We start from the raw sequence: 20,890 nt of genomic DNA on the forward strand, positions 1-20,890 counted from the left end.
GGGAACACTGGAACAGGGGAAGTTTTAATTGTAGAACAGTTTAAAAATTTGGAACGGTCAGACCACGAAAACGGCACATGTATTTTCTCCGACAGAACAGACTTAAACTCTCCGAACAGAGATTAAACTCTTATGCAAAAATCAGACTCCTATTTATCACCAAATGGGCGTTTTAATGAGTGGAACATGTAGAATATGTCAAATGACAGGAATCATGATAGGTGATAAATAGGAGTCTGATTTTTGCATGAGAATTTAATCTCTGTTCGGAGAGTTTAAGTCTGTTCTGTCGGACAAAATAAATGTGCCGTTTTGTGGTCTGACCGTTCCAAATTTTTAACCTGTTCCACAATTAAAACTGCCACTGTTTCAGTGTTCCCATATAGCAAAGTTTATCCGACTAGACACCCTTAAGCTATTAACAAATTTTCAGCATGCTATTAATCAACTTTTTTTTCATACGCGGGATCCAGACCTATTTATTTTTCGAGTCTAGCTGCAAAAAATTGTATTGATATTATGATGATATCATAATAAATTGATGATATTAATGCAAAAAATTATGTTGTATCGCAGACTTAAAACACGTTTACCTCGAAAAGAGTTGAGTTTAGCGAGATGAATGTGATATTCCTTTGTTAAGTAAAAATATTAAGACACTAAAAATTTTGATTCAAAAGTACGTGGAGTGGGGGATAAATAAATTGAACGTATTAAATTAGCGCTGAAAGACGTATGTAGCGCCCTCTGGGTAATACATCATTTTTAGTACCGAATTTAGATTTCCCATCCCAAAAAACTCTCGCTTACCAAATTTCGTGTTGATATCCCATGTCCGTCAGGAAATATTCAAGAATGAATAAAATAAAAGTTTAACTTTGGCACTATGTATTTCGATTACTATCAACTTTGGTACTAAGGTAAGTTAGCTTAAATCAACATATTTTAAGCTCAGAAATCTAAGGTTAAGCTGTGGCCTATTCTCTACCAAACACCCTGTATAAAGTTGATATATTTCTGTTATTCTCACATTTTGGTCCAAATATCTACGCTTCAAACTTTGGCGAATATAATGAGGGCCCATGGTTGGAAAAGACTCGATATGAGACTTCACAATTTTTCGGTTTTAATTGTTTGTTTTATTTGTCAGTATTTGCTTGCCTCTTTTGTCCGTATCTGCATAACAACATAAAGTATCAATTTTTTTCACAACATCTTGTATTAACGTCACTGATATACAAAAATGTCTTACAAAAAACTTCTCACATGCCTGATTCTCTTGACCATTCAAAGAAACGTAGTCGATACTATCGATTTTAGCAGACGATATGAATGAGAAATTTTAATAAAACATACATGTAAAATGTTTTAAAAACACTTATCACCTTTTTACTGAATATGGTATACAGCAGTAGAAATATATTGTTGTCCGGCAAAATATTATGTGTGTGCTTACTTCGTTTTATATGCAACAGAACTTTAATTTTATGGAAGTAAGTGGCGATATATTGTTTTATTTGAAAATGAAAACTTGGTTAGGTGTAACTTATTCGTTTATTACACAAATTATCTGCTGAATGATCGGCCGTATCATTTATGGGGTTTTACCTGTAAGTAGAACGTAAAAAGCAGATAATTTTGGAATACTTAACTCAATATTTTAAAATTTGGCATTTTTCTGGTTTATGCCGGAATGGGACGTTTCATCGCCGCCGGTTCATCGCTGCTGTTTCGATGCCGCCAATTCATCGCCAGTCCATTTGATCGGCGTCCGTTTTATCGCCGTCCGTTTCATCGCCATTTAGTCAGTTGATTTGGTATTATGGGAGATGACACGTCAGTTCAAAAATTAAAAGACAGACAATTAGAAACATAAAAAATATTAAAGATGAATAACCATTTTCAATTTCGTTGCAAAACGAAAATACAGCCGAACCATATTCTAGTCCAATCAGAGAGTGCAGCAAGCACCTCTACCGGTTTCGAAACTTATTAGTCTCTCATCAGGAGGCACATATGCTGCTCTCTCTGATCCAACTAAAAACAAACCCCAGCATGCAGTCCCGGATTGCAACGAACGAAATGGCACAGATGCCCTAGCGGAAACTGCTATCACAAAGACTAAGTTTTCACTCTAATGGCATGTAAAACAACATAATGCTATTCCACACCCCACCAGACTGAAAACAATGGGAACCTTCTCTGGTTACACCTCTGAGGCTTCTACAATTTGCAAGCCATACGGATGCTGAGACTAAGGAAGATGAGGGAATTCTATAATTTACAATTCACGTTCCATCTGCTAAGCGCGGTAAAGTTCCAACGAGAATGGTTCCCTACGTACTCCAATCAGAGTAAATGTAAATCAAAAATGAATAACCATTTTCAAAAATACAGCCGAACTATATTCTAGTCCAATCGGAGAGTGCAGCAAGCACCTCTACCAGTTTCGAAACTTATTAGTCTCTCATCATTGATTTACATTTTCTCTGATTGGAGTACGTAGGGAACCATTCTCGTTGGAACTTTACCGCGCTGAGCAGATGGGACGTGAATTGTAAATTATAGAATTTACTCATCTTCCTTAGTCTCAGCATCCGTATGGCTTGCAAATTGTAGAAGCCTCGGAGGTGTAACCAGAGAAGGTTCCCATTGTTTTCATTCTGGTGGGGTGTGGAATAGCATGATGTTGTTTTACATTCCATTAGAGTGAAAACTTAGTTCTTTGTGATAGCAGTTGCCGCTAGGGCATCTATGCCAGTTCGTTCGTTGCAATCCGGGACTGCACGCTGGGGTTTGTTTTTGGTTGGATCAGAGAGAACAGCATATGTGCCTCCTGATGCGAGACTAATAAGTTTCGAAACCGGTAGAGGTGCTTGCTGCACTCTCTGATTGGACTAGAATATGGTTCGGCTGTATTTTCGTTTTGCAACGAAATTGAAAATGGTTATTCATGTTTGACTTACATTTACTCTTATTGGAGTGCGTAGGGAACCATTCCCGTTGGAACTTTACCGCGCTGAGCAGATGGGACGTGAATTGTAAATTATAGAATTCCCTCATCTTCCTTAGTCTCAGCATCCGTATGGCTTGCAAATTGTAGAACCCTCGGAGGTGTAACCAGAGAAGGTTCCCATTGGTTTCATTCTGGTGGGGTGTGGAATAGCATTATGTTGTTTTAGATGCCATTGGAGTGAAAACTTAGTCTTTATAAAAAATATTATTATATTAATTTACTGTTCTATTTCTACTTCCCCTAAATCTGATATAAATAGTATTAAATTTGTAGTGTTAAATGGCCTTTGTAAAAATATATATGTTCAAATTTATGTAGTGTTAGGTTAGGTTAGCTCATTTCCAAGAATTCCTAATTAAAATTAAAAATAAATAATAAATGTAACTGTCGAAATAATTCAGTTAGCAATTAACTGACTGGCGATGAAACGGCCGGCGATGAATCGGCCGGCGATGAATCAACCGGCGATGAATCAACCGGCGATGAATCGACCGGCGATGAATTGGCGGCATCGAAAGGGTGGCGATGAATTGGCGGCATCGAAATGGTGGCGATGAATTGGCGGCGATGAAACATCCTGGACCCGTTTTCGCAGTATACCGACGATATCTTGCCTATACTGCTGTACGGAATTGAGTCTTGGCCTCTCAAGGACACCAATAGCAATAAAATTAAAGCTTTTGAAATGTGGCTTTACTGTAAAATCCTAAGTATATCTTATACCCATCTTATGCCCACCACGTTACTAATTAGAACATTTTATTAAACTACGTACGTGGGTCACCACAACCACCACAAATATTTTCAGAGCAGCAGTATGCAAAGTACAGATTTCCGTGATGGTCACCAAAACAGATAGGTACTACAAGAAGAAGAAGAATTGGTGACTAGTCCATTCCCCATTCCGTCTCTTGTTCTTCTTCTTCATGTACCATGTCCTTTCAGAACGATGGTTACTATCATAGCTATCTTAATTTTATTCACTGCCACCCTAAATAGTATGCTTGTATCAACACCATACCAATCTCGCAAGTTCTTCAACCATGAAGTTCTTCTTTGTCCTGGACTGCGTTTGCCTGCTATTTTTCCTTGCATGTTATTTTGTAGCAACCTATATTTGGGACCTCTCATTACATGTCCGAAATATCCGTCACTTGTACCCGGACTAAAGACAGGTTCAAAATTTTAAACCACTCAGTCTATCTACGTCCTACGAGTACCTTCCAAAGGCAGAATTGTTAACTAACGTAATAAAAAAACAGAGAACAGGCGTATAGAAAACACAATAAGAATACGTAGGAGAAATATTTATAAAACTTACTTCTAATCGTACTCGTATTGTTTGTTTTAACCATAATTTCATGAAAGTACTATAAATATTACTAAAAAAATGACATTTTTTCAATTATATGTCATGAGTGCAACCAACAGTACACCAGGTAACATTTCATAAAGTTTAAAATTACTTTTCAGCCATTTTCTATTCATACTGTCAAGGGGACTGTCACGGCTCACTTTATAGTTAGAGTAACGACCCGGTAAAAACAAAAACAATCGAAGCAAAACAATAGTCTACACTTTGTGGCGTTGAATTTATGAAAAGCATACAAACCGCCAAATGTTTTCAACTCTTTAAATTCCTGTGAGATTCGAGAAAAATGGAGAAAAATTGCTGAAAGCAGCGAGGCAGGACTGTTTAGAGGAAGCTGAAATAAATAGGTATTGTTTTATGGAGTAGAATATAAGAAGAAATTTTTATTGAAAACACCAACGTTACAGATTAAGTACTGATATTTTTTTGTATTTTGCTTTTATCTAGAGTAAAGAAAACAAAAAATATGTTAATGATAAACTATTGTTTTGTCATTTTTTATGAAGAATAAATAACATTTTTAAAGAAAAAATAGAACTTTTAGCAGCTATATGAACAAACGCACAAGAAATTTGTTAAACTCGGATTATTTTATTTTTGTTATTTTATTTTTATTATATTATATATTATATTGCTTGGATATTGTGAAATATTGTAGGTTCAAGGTGCGAGCAAAGTCAGATAAATAAGGTAACTATCTGTATCTGTAGAGTATTATAGAGTATAGAGGGTGAGTCAAATCACACAGCCACTTGGGTCACAATTGGCACATTGTGCATCTCCCAAGTTTATGCTCCAACTACAGATGGAGATGAGTAGAAAATTGAAGAAGTCTACCATCAAATAGAAGAAGTGCTAAAAACAACAAAGAAAGACGAAACAACAATAATTATGGGAGACTTTAACACTAAAGTTGGACAAAAGATGTCACAAAACATCACCGGAAAGTTTGGCTTGGGAGAGAGAAATCAAAGAGGTGAGCGTCTAATAGAATTCTGCCAAGAAAATGACTTCGTCGTTACAAATACCTGGTTTCAACTTCCAAAAAGGCGTCTCTACACGTGGAAATCCCCTCAAGATGGACATCAAGGTAGAATAGTACGGAATCAAATAGACTACATCCTAATAGACCATCGATTTCGGAACAATATTAACGATGTAAAAACTTACCCCAGCGCCGACATAAACTCAAATCATAATTTACTCTGCTCCAAAATACAAATTAAATTAAAGAAACTAACAAATCCAACTAAGCCTAGTAAGATATATCTTGACCCCCTCAAAAACACCCAAACGCGCGAACATATCACAGCAGATAAATAGTAAAATGCACAGAATATCAAATATACCAAACGAAAACAGCACTATTAACGAATGTTGGTACGATATTCAAAACTCGATTTTAGAGGACGTAAGGGAATCTTTAAAAACACCTACAATGTTGACAAAAAGTGACTGGATGAACCAAGAAATTCTAGACCTGATGGAAGTTCGACGAAAATACAAAAATATAAATATTATCAAATACCGTGAAATCAACAAACTCATAAAAAGAAAAATTAAACAGACCAAAGAATCCTGGCTCAAGAATCCATGTAAAGAAATAGAAGACCTCCAAAAAAAGCATGGCAGTTTCAACCTCCACAAGAAACTTAAATATACCTCCGGAATTAGAAAACAGAAAAATGCTCACGTACTTAAAACCGCAGACGAAAAAATTTGTGATCACGAACAACAGTGCAAATAATGGGAGAGACACATCAGTGACCTTTTTGGCGATGCTTCTCGAGAAAATGACAACCTGTGACAACCAATTAGACAGAGGTCCCAGTATACTGAAGTCAGAAGTCATAAAAGCAATACAACAAGCCAAAAACAAAAAAGCACCTGGACCAGATCAAATCCCTGTTGAGCTACTTAAACTTTTAGATGAGGAAAACATTACCTACTTGATTACTTTCTTTAACAAAACTTACAACGAAGGAAAAATACCAGATGATTGGTTGGAGTCACTGTTTATAACATTACCAAAGAAAAGCAGGCCCACCAAATGCAGCGATTTTAGACTAATCAGTTTCATGAGTCACACACTTAAGATACTTTTACGTATTATACAAAACCGATCATTCCTTCTGTGCGAAACTAGAATGGGTAATAAGCAATTTGGATTTAGAAATGGTCTAGGAACTAGAGAAGCACTATTTGTGTGCGCGTTCTATTTCAAAAAAGTTGTGAATTCCGAAAGAACGTTTATGTTTGTTTCATCGACTTCGAGAAGGCATTTGACCGAGTACAACATGATACACTTTTCGATTGCCTGCAGGCAGCAGCACTTGACCACTAAGATATAAGACTGCTGAAATACTTATATTACAATCAAGTAGCCTCTATCCAAATTGGAGACAGTCGTACTGAAAAACTGCCGATAAAACGTGGAGTACGACAAGGTTGTGTTTATCACCCACCCTTTTTAATCTGTACTCTAAAGAAATCTTTAGGGAGGCTTTGGATGACAGACAAAGGGAGTAAGGCTAGGCGGAGAAGTAATCAACAATATTAGTTACGCTGACGATACAGCCATTCTTGCTGAAAATTTACAAGATCTTCAGACACTACTAAATCTAGTCAGCGAAGCAAATTATTAGAGAGGCCTTAAAATCAACATTTCAAACCCAAAGCGGATGGCAGTTGGAAAGATTTAATATAGACCAAAGTCAGCTTTCTCTTGATGGACAGGAGAACGGGTAAATCATTTCAAGTACCTTGGCAGCTGGTTAAATGTAAATTGTGACTCTGATGAAGAGATAATTAGGATCGAAATATCACGGAAGGCTTTTATGACCTGGAAACCAGTTTTATGTAACAGAAACCTGTCGATGAATATTCGAAAGAAGGTGCTGAAATGTTATGTTTGGTCTTCCTATTGTATGGTTGTGAGACATGGACGTTAAAAACCACAATGCTAAACAAAATAGAAGCATTCGAATTGTGGTACTATCGACGAATCCTGAAGATATCGTGGGTTTCGCACACTTCCAATGAAGATGTTCTTCAAATGCTGAGTTAAGAACGTCTGCTCATAAGCATCATAAAGAGGAGAAAAACAGAATACTTCGGCCATATAATTAGAGGACCTAAATATCATTTGCTTCGCCTTATAATACAAGGAAAAGTGGAGGGAAAGAGATGTATTGGTCGAAAGAAACTTTCATGGCTGCGTAATATTAGACAATGGTGTGGCTGCACAGTAGAAGAATTATTTCGTGCAGCAGCCGATGGAGAGAGATTTCAGGAAATTGTAAACATGATGACAGCCAACGTCTGAATACAGACACGCCACCTAAAGAAGAAGAAGAAGAAGCGTCTCCCAGGGAGCTGTCGTCCTTAGCTCATTTTCCATCCTGCCATTTATAGGAAGGTGAACAATTCACCAAGAGATATCTTCCTTATGTCGGCAGGTGTAGGCCAGAGCTCGCCGAACGTATACTCTCGTATTGACGATAACTCCAAACATTCACATAGGACATGCTCGACAGTTTAGTCGTCTCATTCTCACTTCCTACATAGAGTTGTATCTACTAGCCCCAGGATTTGGAGCTGCTTGCTTGACAATGGCTAGTTAAAAAACCAACTCTTAAGCGTAGTTTTTTCCTGGTCATTCCCAAGTGCTTTTCTGATGCTGACTCTCCAAAGCCCCTTAGTGTCCCTCCTTTCTCCTTACAAGCTCCAAGCTTCCAAACTCCTCCTTCCAGGCTTCTTCCCTAAGCTCCTTGACAAATTTATCTCCTGGCTCTTCTTCCCACCTTTCCACGGTTTGCATGTGGGAACGACATTTGTCAATTTCTGCGATCGTTGTAGTCAATCAGCCAAAAAGATCACCAGTCCCTTAGACACGTAGGTTTCTGTCTCCCCAATTAGTTCGGATTTGCGGGGTTCTACTGTATATGATGAAGATAAAGCAGAAGATACAAGAGGGCAGCATACCTTGCAAAACTTAACTGTTATAATTTAAAATCAAAAATTTGACAAGTTTGCTACAGCATGGAAAGGGCAAACATTAAAAAAGTGGTTGGAAGAATTTGTTTGATGGCCATACATTATATTTAAGAGGGAAGTTCCTGATTTCTGTAGTGTAATACATAATAATGCAGAAGAGGAAGTAACCCTCACCGCTGGACTCCACTTGCGATTTTTAGTCCCGAAGATTGAACACATTGTTTCAAATACAGGTCAATCCATGATTATTTAGTCGGAAATAGATTGACTTGTATAGGGCTTTTCATTCACAGTCATCTGTTTCGATCTTCTGTCATATTTCGTATAATCCGTGTATATTAATGTTATACACGGATTACACGACATTTGACAGAGGCTCGAAACAAATGACAATCGATGAAAAGCCCTATTTGAAACAATGTGTTCAATCTTCATGACTACAAATCGCAAGTGGAGTCCGGCGCTAACACCAAACATTCCATGTATGTTCCTAGAAGGTACACACAGGACATTGAAAAAATTCCTGGAATATCCCCAAAAGCACAAGAACGTTCCCTGAACATCCCAGGAAAATTCTGTGTCAGCATTTTAAACATTCCCTGAATCCATGAATGTCCACCAATGTTCTTGGTCATTCAAAGTATATTTTTTAGACATTCCTTGGATATACCAGAAATATATCCCTTGCTGATGTGACAATACCTCCTATCTGTTTTTTCATGAGTTTTGTAGGAGACGAAAAACTTTTTTAAGGTCACATCCTGTTTTCATATGTAAGTTTTGAATTGTTTTGTAGTAAATAGATAGTGTAATTTACTACAAAACAAGTCAAAAAATATCATATGAACCAGGAGGTGACCCTAAAACAAGTTTATAGTCTCTCTTACAAAACACATAAAAAAACAGAGAGGATGTATTGTCACATCACCGACGATATGTGGCCATGCCAAATAATACATCCTTGATAAATATAAACATTTTTATTGCACAAAATCTTTTCATACATTTTTAATGTAGTTTACTGATTTTCCTATATATTTTTAAAAAAATGTGTCACATTTGCTTTATAATCATTTCTTTTGCCTTTCGTAGCCACATATTCCATTCCCTTCCTGGTTTTTTGTACACCACTTCTCTAAGCTGATTCTAAAAAAAATTAAAATGGTAATTTTTCTATCCTTTACAATTAACAATCAGAAGAAATATTATTTACAGATAATGATATGCATAATAATAATGAATATTTTGTATTTTGACAATGACATCTGATGTGGAAGTCAAAACATTAATAAAATTATTTTTTCAAGTTAACTTTCACATGCGTGTCTTAAAATTGTACTTTTAATACTTATATCATAAATAACTATTAAAACTATCTTAAAACATTGTAATTTGCTAAACCAGTATATTTTACTCTACTACTACTCTACTAGCGACACTAAACTAGCTACCTCATTTTCCACTGTTTCTAAAGACTTGTTTACATGGGTAGAGTTTTGAGGAGAGTAGAGTAGCAGTAGTACTCTACCAAAAATGGCTTGATACCATTCACATAAGGAGAGTACAAGTATAGTACTGATGCTAGTATAGTGAAACCGATTTTTTTTATTTTTGTATTTTTAAACACTCTTGATTATAAGTGCACCTTAAATTCTTAATTTTTTGCTTGAGCTTGTTTACTCCAAAGCCCCCCTTTGCCATTCTTTCGACGATTTCATCCTCCGCAGCTTGCCGCATACTTTTATTTCTGTAGTATACACTACTTAAATTCCATAAACACTGGCATTCGCCGTATTATACCTCTACAAGTTTTAAAATTTCATCTTCGGTGAACTTAATTTTCACTATTTACACAAAACACAATTCCAGCCAGAATGACAGCACCCCCATGTACTCTCCTACCTACTCTACTCTGCCATAATTGAGAGTGTTCCATGGGTAGAGTGTGCAGCCTAGTAGACATTTTGGCAGCGGTGGTGGTCGTAGAGTAGTTACTTTGCCATATGTTGCTAGTCACTCTACTTGTCATTCTTAACAAGTCTTAAGACTTGTTTACACAGGTAGAGTAATGATGCAAGTACTTGATAGAGTAGAGTAACTCTACCTGTAAAAATGCTCAGCACAGTAGAATAGCAAGTAGAGTGTATAGTAGGTGGTAAAATAGAGTGACTAGCAACATGTGGCAAAGTAACTCTACTCTACTACCACCACCACCACCAAAATGTCCACTCGCCTGCGCACTCTACCCATGGAACACGCTCAATTCTGGTAGAGTAGAGTAGGTAGGAGAGTACATAGGGACGCTGTCATTCCAGCTGGAATTGTGTTTTGTATAAATAGTGAAAATGAAGTTCACCGAAGATGAAACTTCAAAACTTCTAGATCTGTATGGTGAATACCAGTGTTTATGGAATTTAGGTAGTGTACACTACAGAAATAAAAGTATGAGGCAAGCTGTGGAGGATGAAATCGTCGAAAGAATGGCAAACGGGGGCTTTGGAGTAAACGCGCTCAAGCAAAAAATTAAGAATTTAAGGTGCACTTCTAATCAAGAGTGTTTAAAAATACAAAATAAAAAAAATCGGTTTCACTATACTATCATCAGTACTATACTTGTACTCTCCTCGTGTGAAAGGTATCACGCCGTTTTTGGTAGAGTAGCGAGTAGGGTCTACTCTCCTCACTACTCTACTCTCCTCAAAACTCTACCCGTGTAAACAAGTCTTTAAATCTACTGAAGTAACAGTAACCTACAATCATTAATGAAAAATGTCTAAAATCATTTACCCACCTAGTATTTGTAGAATTTAAGACAGCCCAGTGCCTTATAAATAATTTCAATATGAATATTTTTTCTTTTAATTCTCCTTTGATACCACTTCATTTAAGATTTTGGGGAACTTATTTCATTGTGTTGATAGCCCATATTTATTGAAGGAACCCAATCTGGATTGTTATTATGGATTAAGTCTACTGGTTTTCCTATAAGATTAAAATGTTAACATCTTCAAAAATCGTTACTGTTGTAATTGTAACTTACCAGATATAAAATAATTACAGCAGACAGGAGAATTTTCGTTTCGCTAGTAAAACCTTTACATTGTATTGCATTTTACCATGTTGTCTCTCAGATGATACCTTATTTAGTTCAGTTTAAAAGTGAACTTTATATTGACTTTATCCCGATAACTTTGCATTTCACACTTCAAAACACAACACCAATTCAGCATATTTTCTTTCTAAATTAATATTAATACTTTCAGAGAAAATGTTAAATTAATCTTTTTACAACACAAAATTACAAAGAAATACAACTAAAATTATCTAAAACACATTAAGAAAAGATAGAATAACATTTATCTTTTACTCCCAGTAGCCATATTGATTTAATTTTGACAGCATGTTGGAACGGCCTATTAAGGGGCATTAACCTCAAAATTGACAATTAATTTCGAGTGACACAAATAAACGTCAAAACATGATATCGTAGTAGAACTATTTTTGACCTAATGGGAAAACGGTGTCTGTTTAATTTGGAAATTAGTTTTTAAATTAAAGATTTTTTAAAAATTAAAGTAAATTATTTATCAGTCATAATCTTTGTTTTTGATTTATTTATGGACTGCCTTGCATTCAAAATCACTCATTCTATTTGTTCTAACAGCTCTATTGCACCAGAAAGTCGTATTCGAACAGAAGTTTCAACTAACACAAGTTAGCGCAGTTGCCACAATAATCTCTATGTATATTCCATATGTCCAGCAGAACGATTTACGTACTGTATAAGTAATTGTTTTATTATATTTACTGTTTTTATTATTTACTTAAACGTAAGATTATAACTTAATTCCTGTCTTCTATTTCTTAAGTTTTTATTGAATTACATTGAATATTAATTTGTTTTGTTGTATAATACACTTCTGCAAAAATTTGATATATTTGATATAAAATGAATTCAATAATTTTTTGTAATTGGCCAACAATGTCAACTTAGATCTCTGGCGTAAATAGTGACGTGCAACGGTTAGTATATTGGACGGATATGTACTTGTTTCAAATGCATGTGCGCGCAGCGTTTGACATTGAAAACACCCTCATTACTATAGTCCGTCCCACCTTGACTTTACAGTATAGGGAACATAGGCAATTTAGTTCTTATGCGAGTTTTTAGCTCGGTGATGCCGGTTTTATCAAAAATAATTTGTAATCGAACATTAGAGAGGTTGAATTAAAACTGTTTTAGAAAAGCAATCTACAATTTTGGACTCATGTGCGTAATAACAGTAGTATATCAAATAAAATTAAACGTTCGAAAACAGTTTTTAATTTAATTTCTTTGATGTTCGATTATAAATTCTTTTTGATAAAATCGGCATCACGGCTCTAAAAACTCTCATAAAGACTACATTGCCTATGTTCCCTATACTCTAAAACTCTAAAGTCAAGGTGGGACGGACTATATCAGCCGAAATTCACGAGAGGTCAGAGTTGTGACTTAACATCGCGAATAAAAAGTTTCTTAAAAGGCTACAGTAGCGATCAACAGGTAGCAACACACTGTGTCCAAGATTGCGGCTGTAATTTTGAATAGTTTGTCGATATATTTGGCACACATATTCGTAATATAATAAAGAATGGTAATTAAATACAATATTAATTAAAACACTCTGTAGTTAAATACAATATTAAAAAAACGATCCTGTACCGCCATTAAGAAGAACAAAAAAAAATACACTTCCTTTAAATAATTTTTTTTTATCTCATGCCTAGATTTTGTGTCATTTTGGAACTACTATAGATTTTTATTTCTAACAAGAAATCGAACATATTATACCTAATAACTAATTAGGCAACATAGAGAAATTCTCACTGTCATTTTGACAAGCATGCGCCATGCGCCAGATTTTCTCTTATCTGTTCTGTTATCTTTATCGATATCTGTTCAGTGCAGTAGTTTATTATTTTAAGAATTCGTTATTGTTGTTTCATAGGAAAGTGGTGTTTATTTATAGTTAATTTATTATATTTTTGTGTAATAGAACGAAGTTGTTGGCCTATTTGAAAAAATAGATTATTGTTTGTGAGTTTTAGTTATTAGGTAGGTAAGTATAGTTTACATAAAAATATTTCGAATTCTAATGCATTCTAAAAGTTAGAGTACCTTTGGCGCTCTATGAACTAAATAAAATAAGACGGCTCTTGTTTCTCTTCACAACGAAATGATTATTTATTATTATTATTTCATGCAAATACCTATGTTAACATAAAATTTTCACTTATTTTGGTTTATTTTTATAAATTTTTATTTACTGATACACTGATAACAAAATTGTTTTCTGTTACTTTAATAATTGTAAAAAATATTGATCTTAAAAAATGTCAAAGATTGCCACTTTTTCAAAGGTTCGCAGACATTACGAAAAAAGGTATGATACTATCACCCGAAGTTATATTGATGACGCGCTACTGTATTCTCTTATTATTATAACACCGGCTTTTTTGACGTTAAATTAACGTATGAATTGACTGACGTACAGTATTAATAAAAATAAAATATGAATTCATGTTGTATGTTGCTATTTTATTCATGTTTTAATCCACGGTTATTAGACTTTATTACGGTTGCCTTGACCGACGGTGGTGGGGAGACCTATATTTTTGACTTTACGTCACAAGAGTACACATTCATATATTTTTAAATGATTTTCGATCATTGAATGTGTGGTATTGTGTATATATGTGTATTATTTGTGTTATTGCGAAATAATAAGACAAATAGTACACATTTTATCTTATACCGGGTGGTGAATCGTAAAAAGGGCCATAGGAAACTCAATGTAAAATTCTAAATTGTTGAATTCCTGCTTCCCTAATTATTTTACATCACAAGTCATGAGAGAATACTTGTAGAGACTTAAAATCTGTATTAAACTCAAAAGTTAAAATTGTTCTACGATTTAAATGCATTTCAAAATTTTGAAAAATATGATACATTTGCCACAATAGGTATGCGTGTTAAAGTTAGGTCACACGTTACTATTTAACTGACAGTGCTCACACCATTGACTGAATAAAAAATCTTTATTATTAATACTTTCTCCGCAACTGAGAGTATCTTATCAACTGTATCGTTTTTAAACAATAGATGACAAAATAAAAATATTAACAGTTCAAAAATGTGAACATTATTGCATTGTGTGTGGCCTAAGTTTGCGCTTAAAACTAAAATGTATTATATTTTTACAAAATTTTGGAATATGTTTAATTACGTAGACCAATTTTAACAGTTGTTTTCAATATAGATTTCAATCCTCTACAAATAGTTTCTAATGTCTCTTGATGTAAAATAATTAGGGAATCTGGAATTCAACAGTTTAAAATTTTACATAACCCCTCTGTGGCTCAGTGGTAAGAGCGCCTAACCTTTGGATCGAAAGTTCCGAATGGTAGTGAGTTCGAATCTCACCAGAGTCAGAAATTTTTCATTTATTATAAATTAATAAATGAATATAGTTTCTGTCCTTGTGGGATCGGTACTCACCGGAGGGACCACAGACGTTCGGATACAATTAGCGTCTCTTTGCAAAGACAATGACGTCGACTTTGCAAAGTAACAAGACAGTTACTCAACACACACACTACACATTACACCTGACTTAGTGATAAGTTATACAATTACGTGGCTAAAAGTTCTAGTTCTAAACCAAGGCCAGAATCAGAGAGAAAAAAAAAAGAATTTTACATTGAGTTAATGCAAAATTTTGACGCATGTCGAAATTCTCAATGTGTTTTAATTGTATTATTTTTTTTCGAATCCTGAGAAAACTAATAAATATTTTTGAAAAATTTAAACTCCGAATAAAAGACTACATTATTACCGAGGGCCGAAATTCCCTACCCTGAAAACTTCTATAATGTTTATTTTAATAAGTTACAGGCTGAAAATAAAAGAGAAGTGTAATTTTTAATTTCAAACATTTCATTCAATAGAAACTGCTTGTTTATTCAAAGGGGCTTTCCGCCCTCGGTAATAATGTAATCTTTCATCCTGCGTTTAAATTTTTCTAAAATACTTGGTTTTCTCAGGATTCGAAAAAAATCATATTACGATTCAAATGACAGTACACTCTCGTGACGTAATCGGACCCTTAATGTTCATTGGTTAGTCGATCTAGGCAACCGTAGTATGGTCTAAGAACCGTGGTTTTAATCATACTTAACCTGAGCTAATTAAACTCCTATCATTACATCACACCTCACCAAAAGCTTTTACAAGTTAACATAGTCAGTGATTTTGATATGGCTTAGAGCCAGACTACATCAAGACCGCCTCTAATCTCTTAATCGCCTTGCGGCGAAACCAAAAACCAAAAAAGAAGAAGAAGAAGAAGGAAAACTGACAATATAAAATTTTCAGATTTGACAAAAGTTGTTTATAAAATAAAAAAAGTAATAAAATAAAATTTTAATGTAAACTTTTAACCGTAATTTCTCACGTAGTAAATATGGATGCTAAAGAAGAAATTAATAATGAAAATGACAATGAAACCAGTGAAACCCATTTAGGATACTTTACAAGATCTAAGAGAAGAAAACTCGAAAACGGTAGGGAAAATTATATAAAAGCGTCAACCAGCACTATATTGAAACGAAAAATCTCCATATTATGCCTTCCTAATGAGGTAATAACGATCATTCTATCATATTTGGCTGGGAATGAGTTGAGTAAAAGTATCCGTTTAGTCAGTCGAAGATTTAAAGAAATATCTGGAAATATGTTAAATAATTCATTTAAAAAAATTGGCAAGACAATAAATACTTTAATATCAAATACAGAATTATCGTTACGATGCATCAACGAAGATGTAGAACTTAGATGTGTCTTAAAACTTTTAAATATGTTGGAAATTTTAAAACAATCGTATGATATAGTTATAGCTACTGTGTGGAGGTACGTTTACAATGAGTATTATGTAACCACGAAGACTTGCCTATTTGCAGGAAAGTTGATAGATGTTTATTTTAGTTTTATATATAAATTTTTAAAGCATCCGAATTTGCTTTATGGTTCAGCGATAATAGACGATTACAATCTTCCCTCTGAGGTAACAAAAATAGTGGAAATGACAAAAAAGTTTTGTGTTCATTTTGATAAGGTAATAGAAGAACCAATATCTAATTTTCCACCTCAATCTGGTTGTAAATTAATAGACATATTCAATTGCTCACAATTTTCAAACAGCAACGTACTTGCCGAAAAAGTTGTTGGTAAAGACAGCTTCGTGGGAGAATATTGCTACTTTTTCCAAAATTCGTGGTTTGTAGCTATTCCCATAAGTTCTTCGAAACAGTCAGATTGGTTTCACCGGAGACGTATGATGCATATGCGTATTAGAAGGATTGTGTTAGCTCACAACGAATTGTTTCTGCAACAGAGTCAATATGAGCGGGATCTCTTACTTAGAGCAGATCCAACGTTATACAGAACGAGAGCTCCTGAAAATAGCGTTTATACCGGTTTTGGAGATATTGGAAATAACTTTTTTTATTATGGAGTTATGAACAATGGTGCTTTTAGGCAAAAATTTGCCGAACAACTAGAAGAGGAAGGACTTTATGGAGTGTATCCGGTTGATGTAGATGAGGTTCCCAACCAAGAAGATGTGGTGGCTGAAAGTAACTCGGAAAGTAACATTTTATATAGAATACCCTATTTAGGATTTCATGCACATATCAGGGTTAAATGCCCTTTGTCTTTTGCACCATTACGCTTTTTAAGTACTTTAGATGGGTCACTTGTACAGCGGTTGAAGCACAATACAGAAGATAAAGATACAGAAGGTTCGGTGGATATAAAAGTCTCATTTAATTGCATGTCTGCTGCTTACCCATGTTTACCTACTAACTATGAGTACCATGAGAATAATTAAAAAAATATTTATATTTTATTTCTTTTATTTTGTCAGTGGTGTTTCATTTATTATCATTTTTTATATTTGTTTTTAAATTTGTAAAACGTTAGGAAAATATCTTAATCAGCCCTTAGTCGCCCACTGCTGAACATAGGCCTCCTCGAAAAACTTTCATTCAGATCTATCCTGCGCTGCTGCAATCCAGTTGGTACAAATCCTCTTTATGACCTAAAAACTGCCAATGTGTTGAATGAACTCCGCGATGCAGCACGTAAAGTAGGTCTAAATATTAATTACCAGAAGACCAAAATGATGACGAATTTAGTTCCGAGCCATCCTTTAAAGGTAGAAGACGTCAAAATTAAAGTTGTTGACAGCTACATGTACCTTGGACATGCGGTAAAAATTAGCAGAGACAATCGAACTTCTGAGCTGCTAAGAAGAATAACTCTGGGATGGGAAGCATATGAAAGACTATGTGATATTTTTGAAGGTGATATACCTATCAGCTTAAAAAGAAAAGCCTTTCATCAATGTGTCCTGCCTGTTCTTACATTATGGCGCAGAGACACTTACCCTAACAAGGACATCTGCACGAAAACTACAAGTGACGCAACGTAGAATGGAAAGATCATTGTTGGGCATAAAGTTAAGAGATAGGGTAAGAAACGAAGAAATTCGTAGAAGAAGTGGTGTAGAAGACATAATAAAACACAGCCAAAATTAAATGGAAGTGGGCAGGACACGTCGCTTGAATAAGAGATGATAGGTGGACCAAAAAAATCTTGATATAGAGACCGAGAGCGGATAGACGAGACCCGGGAAAACCACCCACAAGATGGACTGACGACATAAAGAGGATTTGTTAGGAAAATATAAATATTTCTATACACCTTTATTTTCTTTTTTTTACTAAAAGAGTTTTATTCCAAAAAGGTTTATTCCAAAAAAAAAGGTGCTTAGAAAACGTTCTCTCAAAAGTACAACTTATTAGAGAAATTGTGGCAAAGTTTATCATTAGGCTAAAAAAATAGATATTTCCAGTGTTTAACCAACTGTTACGCATAGTCCAGTCGGGTTAGACGAATGGCAGGCCTAACCTTGCATTAGGAGCTGCCCCAAATTTTAGTTTTCTAATCTTTAGGGGGTCAATAGTAGTGTAAATTTAAAATCTCGACTAAATTGAGCTGTTGCGTTAGCCGCCATCTTGATTTTAAACTAGAACGGTTTTTGCCCAATATCTCCGCCATTTTCAACTTTTCGACAAAAAGTATAACAACCAAAATTGTTAAAAATTTGATTTTGTAACATTTTTATTGTTACAATTTTTTCGTGCCGTCGATATTTTGCGAGTTATGGCGGAAAATAATGACAGTTAGAGCATAATTATTGAATTATCTCGTTTATTATTAGTTTTACGACAAAAATATCTCTATACAAAAATAGAGATAACTAGCTTCTACACAATTTTAATATCTTTCATTTTTTTGCTAAAGTTAATACTTAAGTACTCCATTAAAATATTACATTTTTTAAGCCGTACCTTGCATTTGTTAGTAGAGAGGATCAGTAGAAGCTTAAGTTCAAGTTTTTGGGGTCGCCACACTTGTCCCCCGGCCGCCATCTTGGAAATGGTGTACAAAGGGATTTCGCGCTATATCTCGTAAATTACCAACCCTACGGGAAATCTAATTAAACATAAAATGTAGCAAATTAAATTTTCTACAATTTTATTTGTATTACTTTTTATCGTCAAGTGACCAACAAAAAAGATATAAACAAAAATATGTAAAAAATGTTTGCCAAGATTCTTTTCGAGGTTATTATAACTTTTTTTCAGTTCATTTTAAAATAAAATAACATTATAGCAAGTTTGTAGAGGGTTTTTTAGCGAACAATTTCCACTATAAAATTCTTTAATTTTATTTATTTATGTAGGTGTTACAGCGCTCCAAACTTGACCAGATTCTCGAATGCTCATAGGGATATAATAAAAATAAAAGTTAGGCTTACTTTCTATCTATATATATTTTTTATTCATACAATTTGTTATGATTTTAACATTCCTATGCTGTTATTAATCTGTTTTTGACCTTTCTCCCCACTATAAGACTTATAACCAGAAGCATATCGATGGCTTAGTGTGGAAACCTCGTATCTCATTAAATGACAATTTTACAGGGGAGGCAAAAAACTGATTTTCTGCATAATATAATCTAAAAACAAAAACTACTGTTACATATTTTAATTTGAGCACATTGAGACAAATATCTGATCTTGGACCATAGCTGAAAGTGTTAAATGTTGCTATTAAATTGAAAATACAAATATTACCTATGAAAATCACGTAAATATCCTTGCAGTATATGGAGCCTTTGCCCAAGTAACTAAGATAACCTCGTATATCTTGATATACGGGTTTTTCATCTAAAATGAGGTTGTGTTTATCATTATTTACGAGGTTTTTATTTTTCATAGCTTATTGCACACCTCCAAATACTAGGTTGATACAGTACAAATCTTTTGATTTAAGGTTTATAAAATGTTTTTATATGCCGGACTACCTTTTGTTGTTCACAAAAAAACATTTCTCCATGTCGAATTTCTTAAAGAAACACTCCAAATTAAGAACCAAATTCTTGGTTATAAATATACGTGGTATTCACACTAAATCAAGAGAGCAATTGATATATACGTGATTTTTTTTTCGGCTGTAGAAAATAGTCTGGTGTATTTGGATTTTTTCTAACAGTTGTAAATCGTGAGATAAAAGGTTTTCAAACTAAAACCACCAAAATGTCATTTTCGAAAAAAAATGAGATACGAGGTTTTCACACTAAGCCATCGATATATAGAAACGGCCCAAGAAGTTGTTTGAGGACAAATTCGCCGGTTCAGAAAAAAAATGACGCAACCGCATATTGCAAAATTCTTAAGAAGAGCAAAAAATGAATTTTTGTTATCAAAATCATAAAGTATGATTAAAATTAGCCATTCACCACACCGTGGTCAGGATCTCGAGATATAAGCGTTTTTTGGGTGTGCCGCTTATTTATGAAGTAACATAACTTTTTTCCTATTGTAAAATTTCACTTTATATTTTCCAAAAATCTTCTTCATGAATTATATTTTATTGTTGTGTTGGTTAAAACTATAAACTAAAAAGTCTGTCACTCAACTTTTTTAAGTAAACATGAAATTAACGAAATAGGTTGACAAAATGTTTAAAAACAAACAACTCCTTTTTTAATATGTTTAAATATTTAGGACAAATCCCATTGTTACCTACATACTTCTGAGATTAAACAGTAAAATTATCAAAAGGATATATTTACAGCGACCAAAGACACAGCGAGGTAAATTTGAAAAATCATCAAAATTGATTTTCGGCATTTTTGTATAAAATTTGATTTTTGAACATTTTTCACCAAATCTAGATAAAAATAAACTTCATATTCGGATTCAGCGACTTCTAAAACATAAAAATAGACCAAATTTGGTCATTCACCTTAAATTTGATTTTTGTGGTCGGCATAAAGATTGCTGCCGCTCGACTAATATATAGATATAAAAGTATTTTTTTTATTGTATTCC

General features: G+C 34.2%; 1 protein-coding gene across 1 annotated transcript; it reads left to right on the forward strand.

Annotated features, from left to right (window-relative positions):
* The first annotated feature begins 15,801 nt into the window (after positions 1-15,801).
* On the forward strand, positions 15,802-17,341 carry LOC126880690 (uncharacterized). Its single transcript, XM_050644734.1, has one exon. The coding sequence runs from the start codon at positions 15,890-15,892 to the stop codon at positions 17,312-17,314; it is 1,425 nt and encodes a 474-aa protein (XP_050500691.1). The 5' UTR covers positions 15,802-15,889; the 3' UTR covers positions 17,315-17,341.
* Positions 17,342-20,890: the final 3,549 nt, after the last annotated feature.

Source organism: Diabrotica virgifera, chromosome 2, assembly GCF_917563875.1.
Source record: "Diabrotica virgifera virgifera chromosome 2, PGI_DIABVI_V3a".
Taxonomy (NCBI): domain Eukaryota; kingdom Metazoa; phylum Arthropoda; class Insecta; order Coleoptera; family Chrysomelidae; genus Diabrotica; species Diabrotica virgifera.

What these genes read in the sequence shown, in the direction of transcription:
- LOC126880690 (XM_050644734.1), top strand. Translation starts at nt 15,890, where the DNA reads ATGGATGCTAAAGAAGAAATTAATAATGAAAATGACAATGAAACCAGT.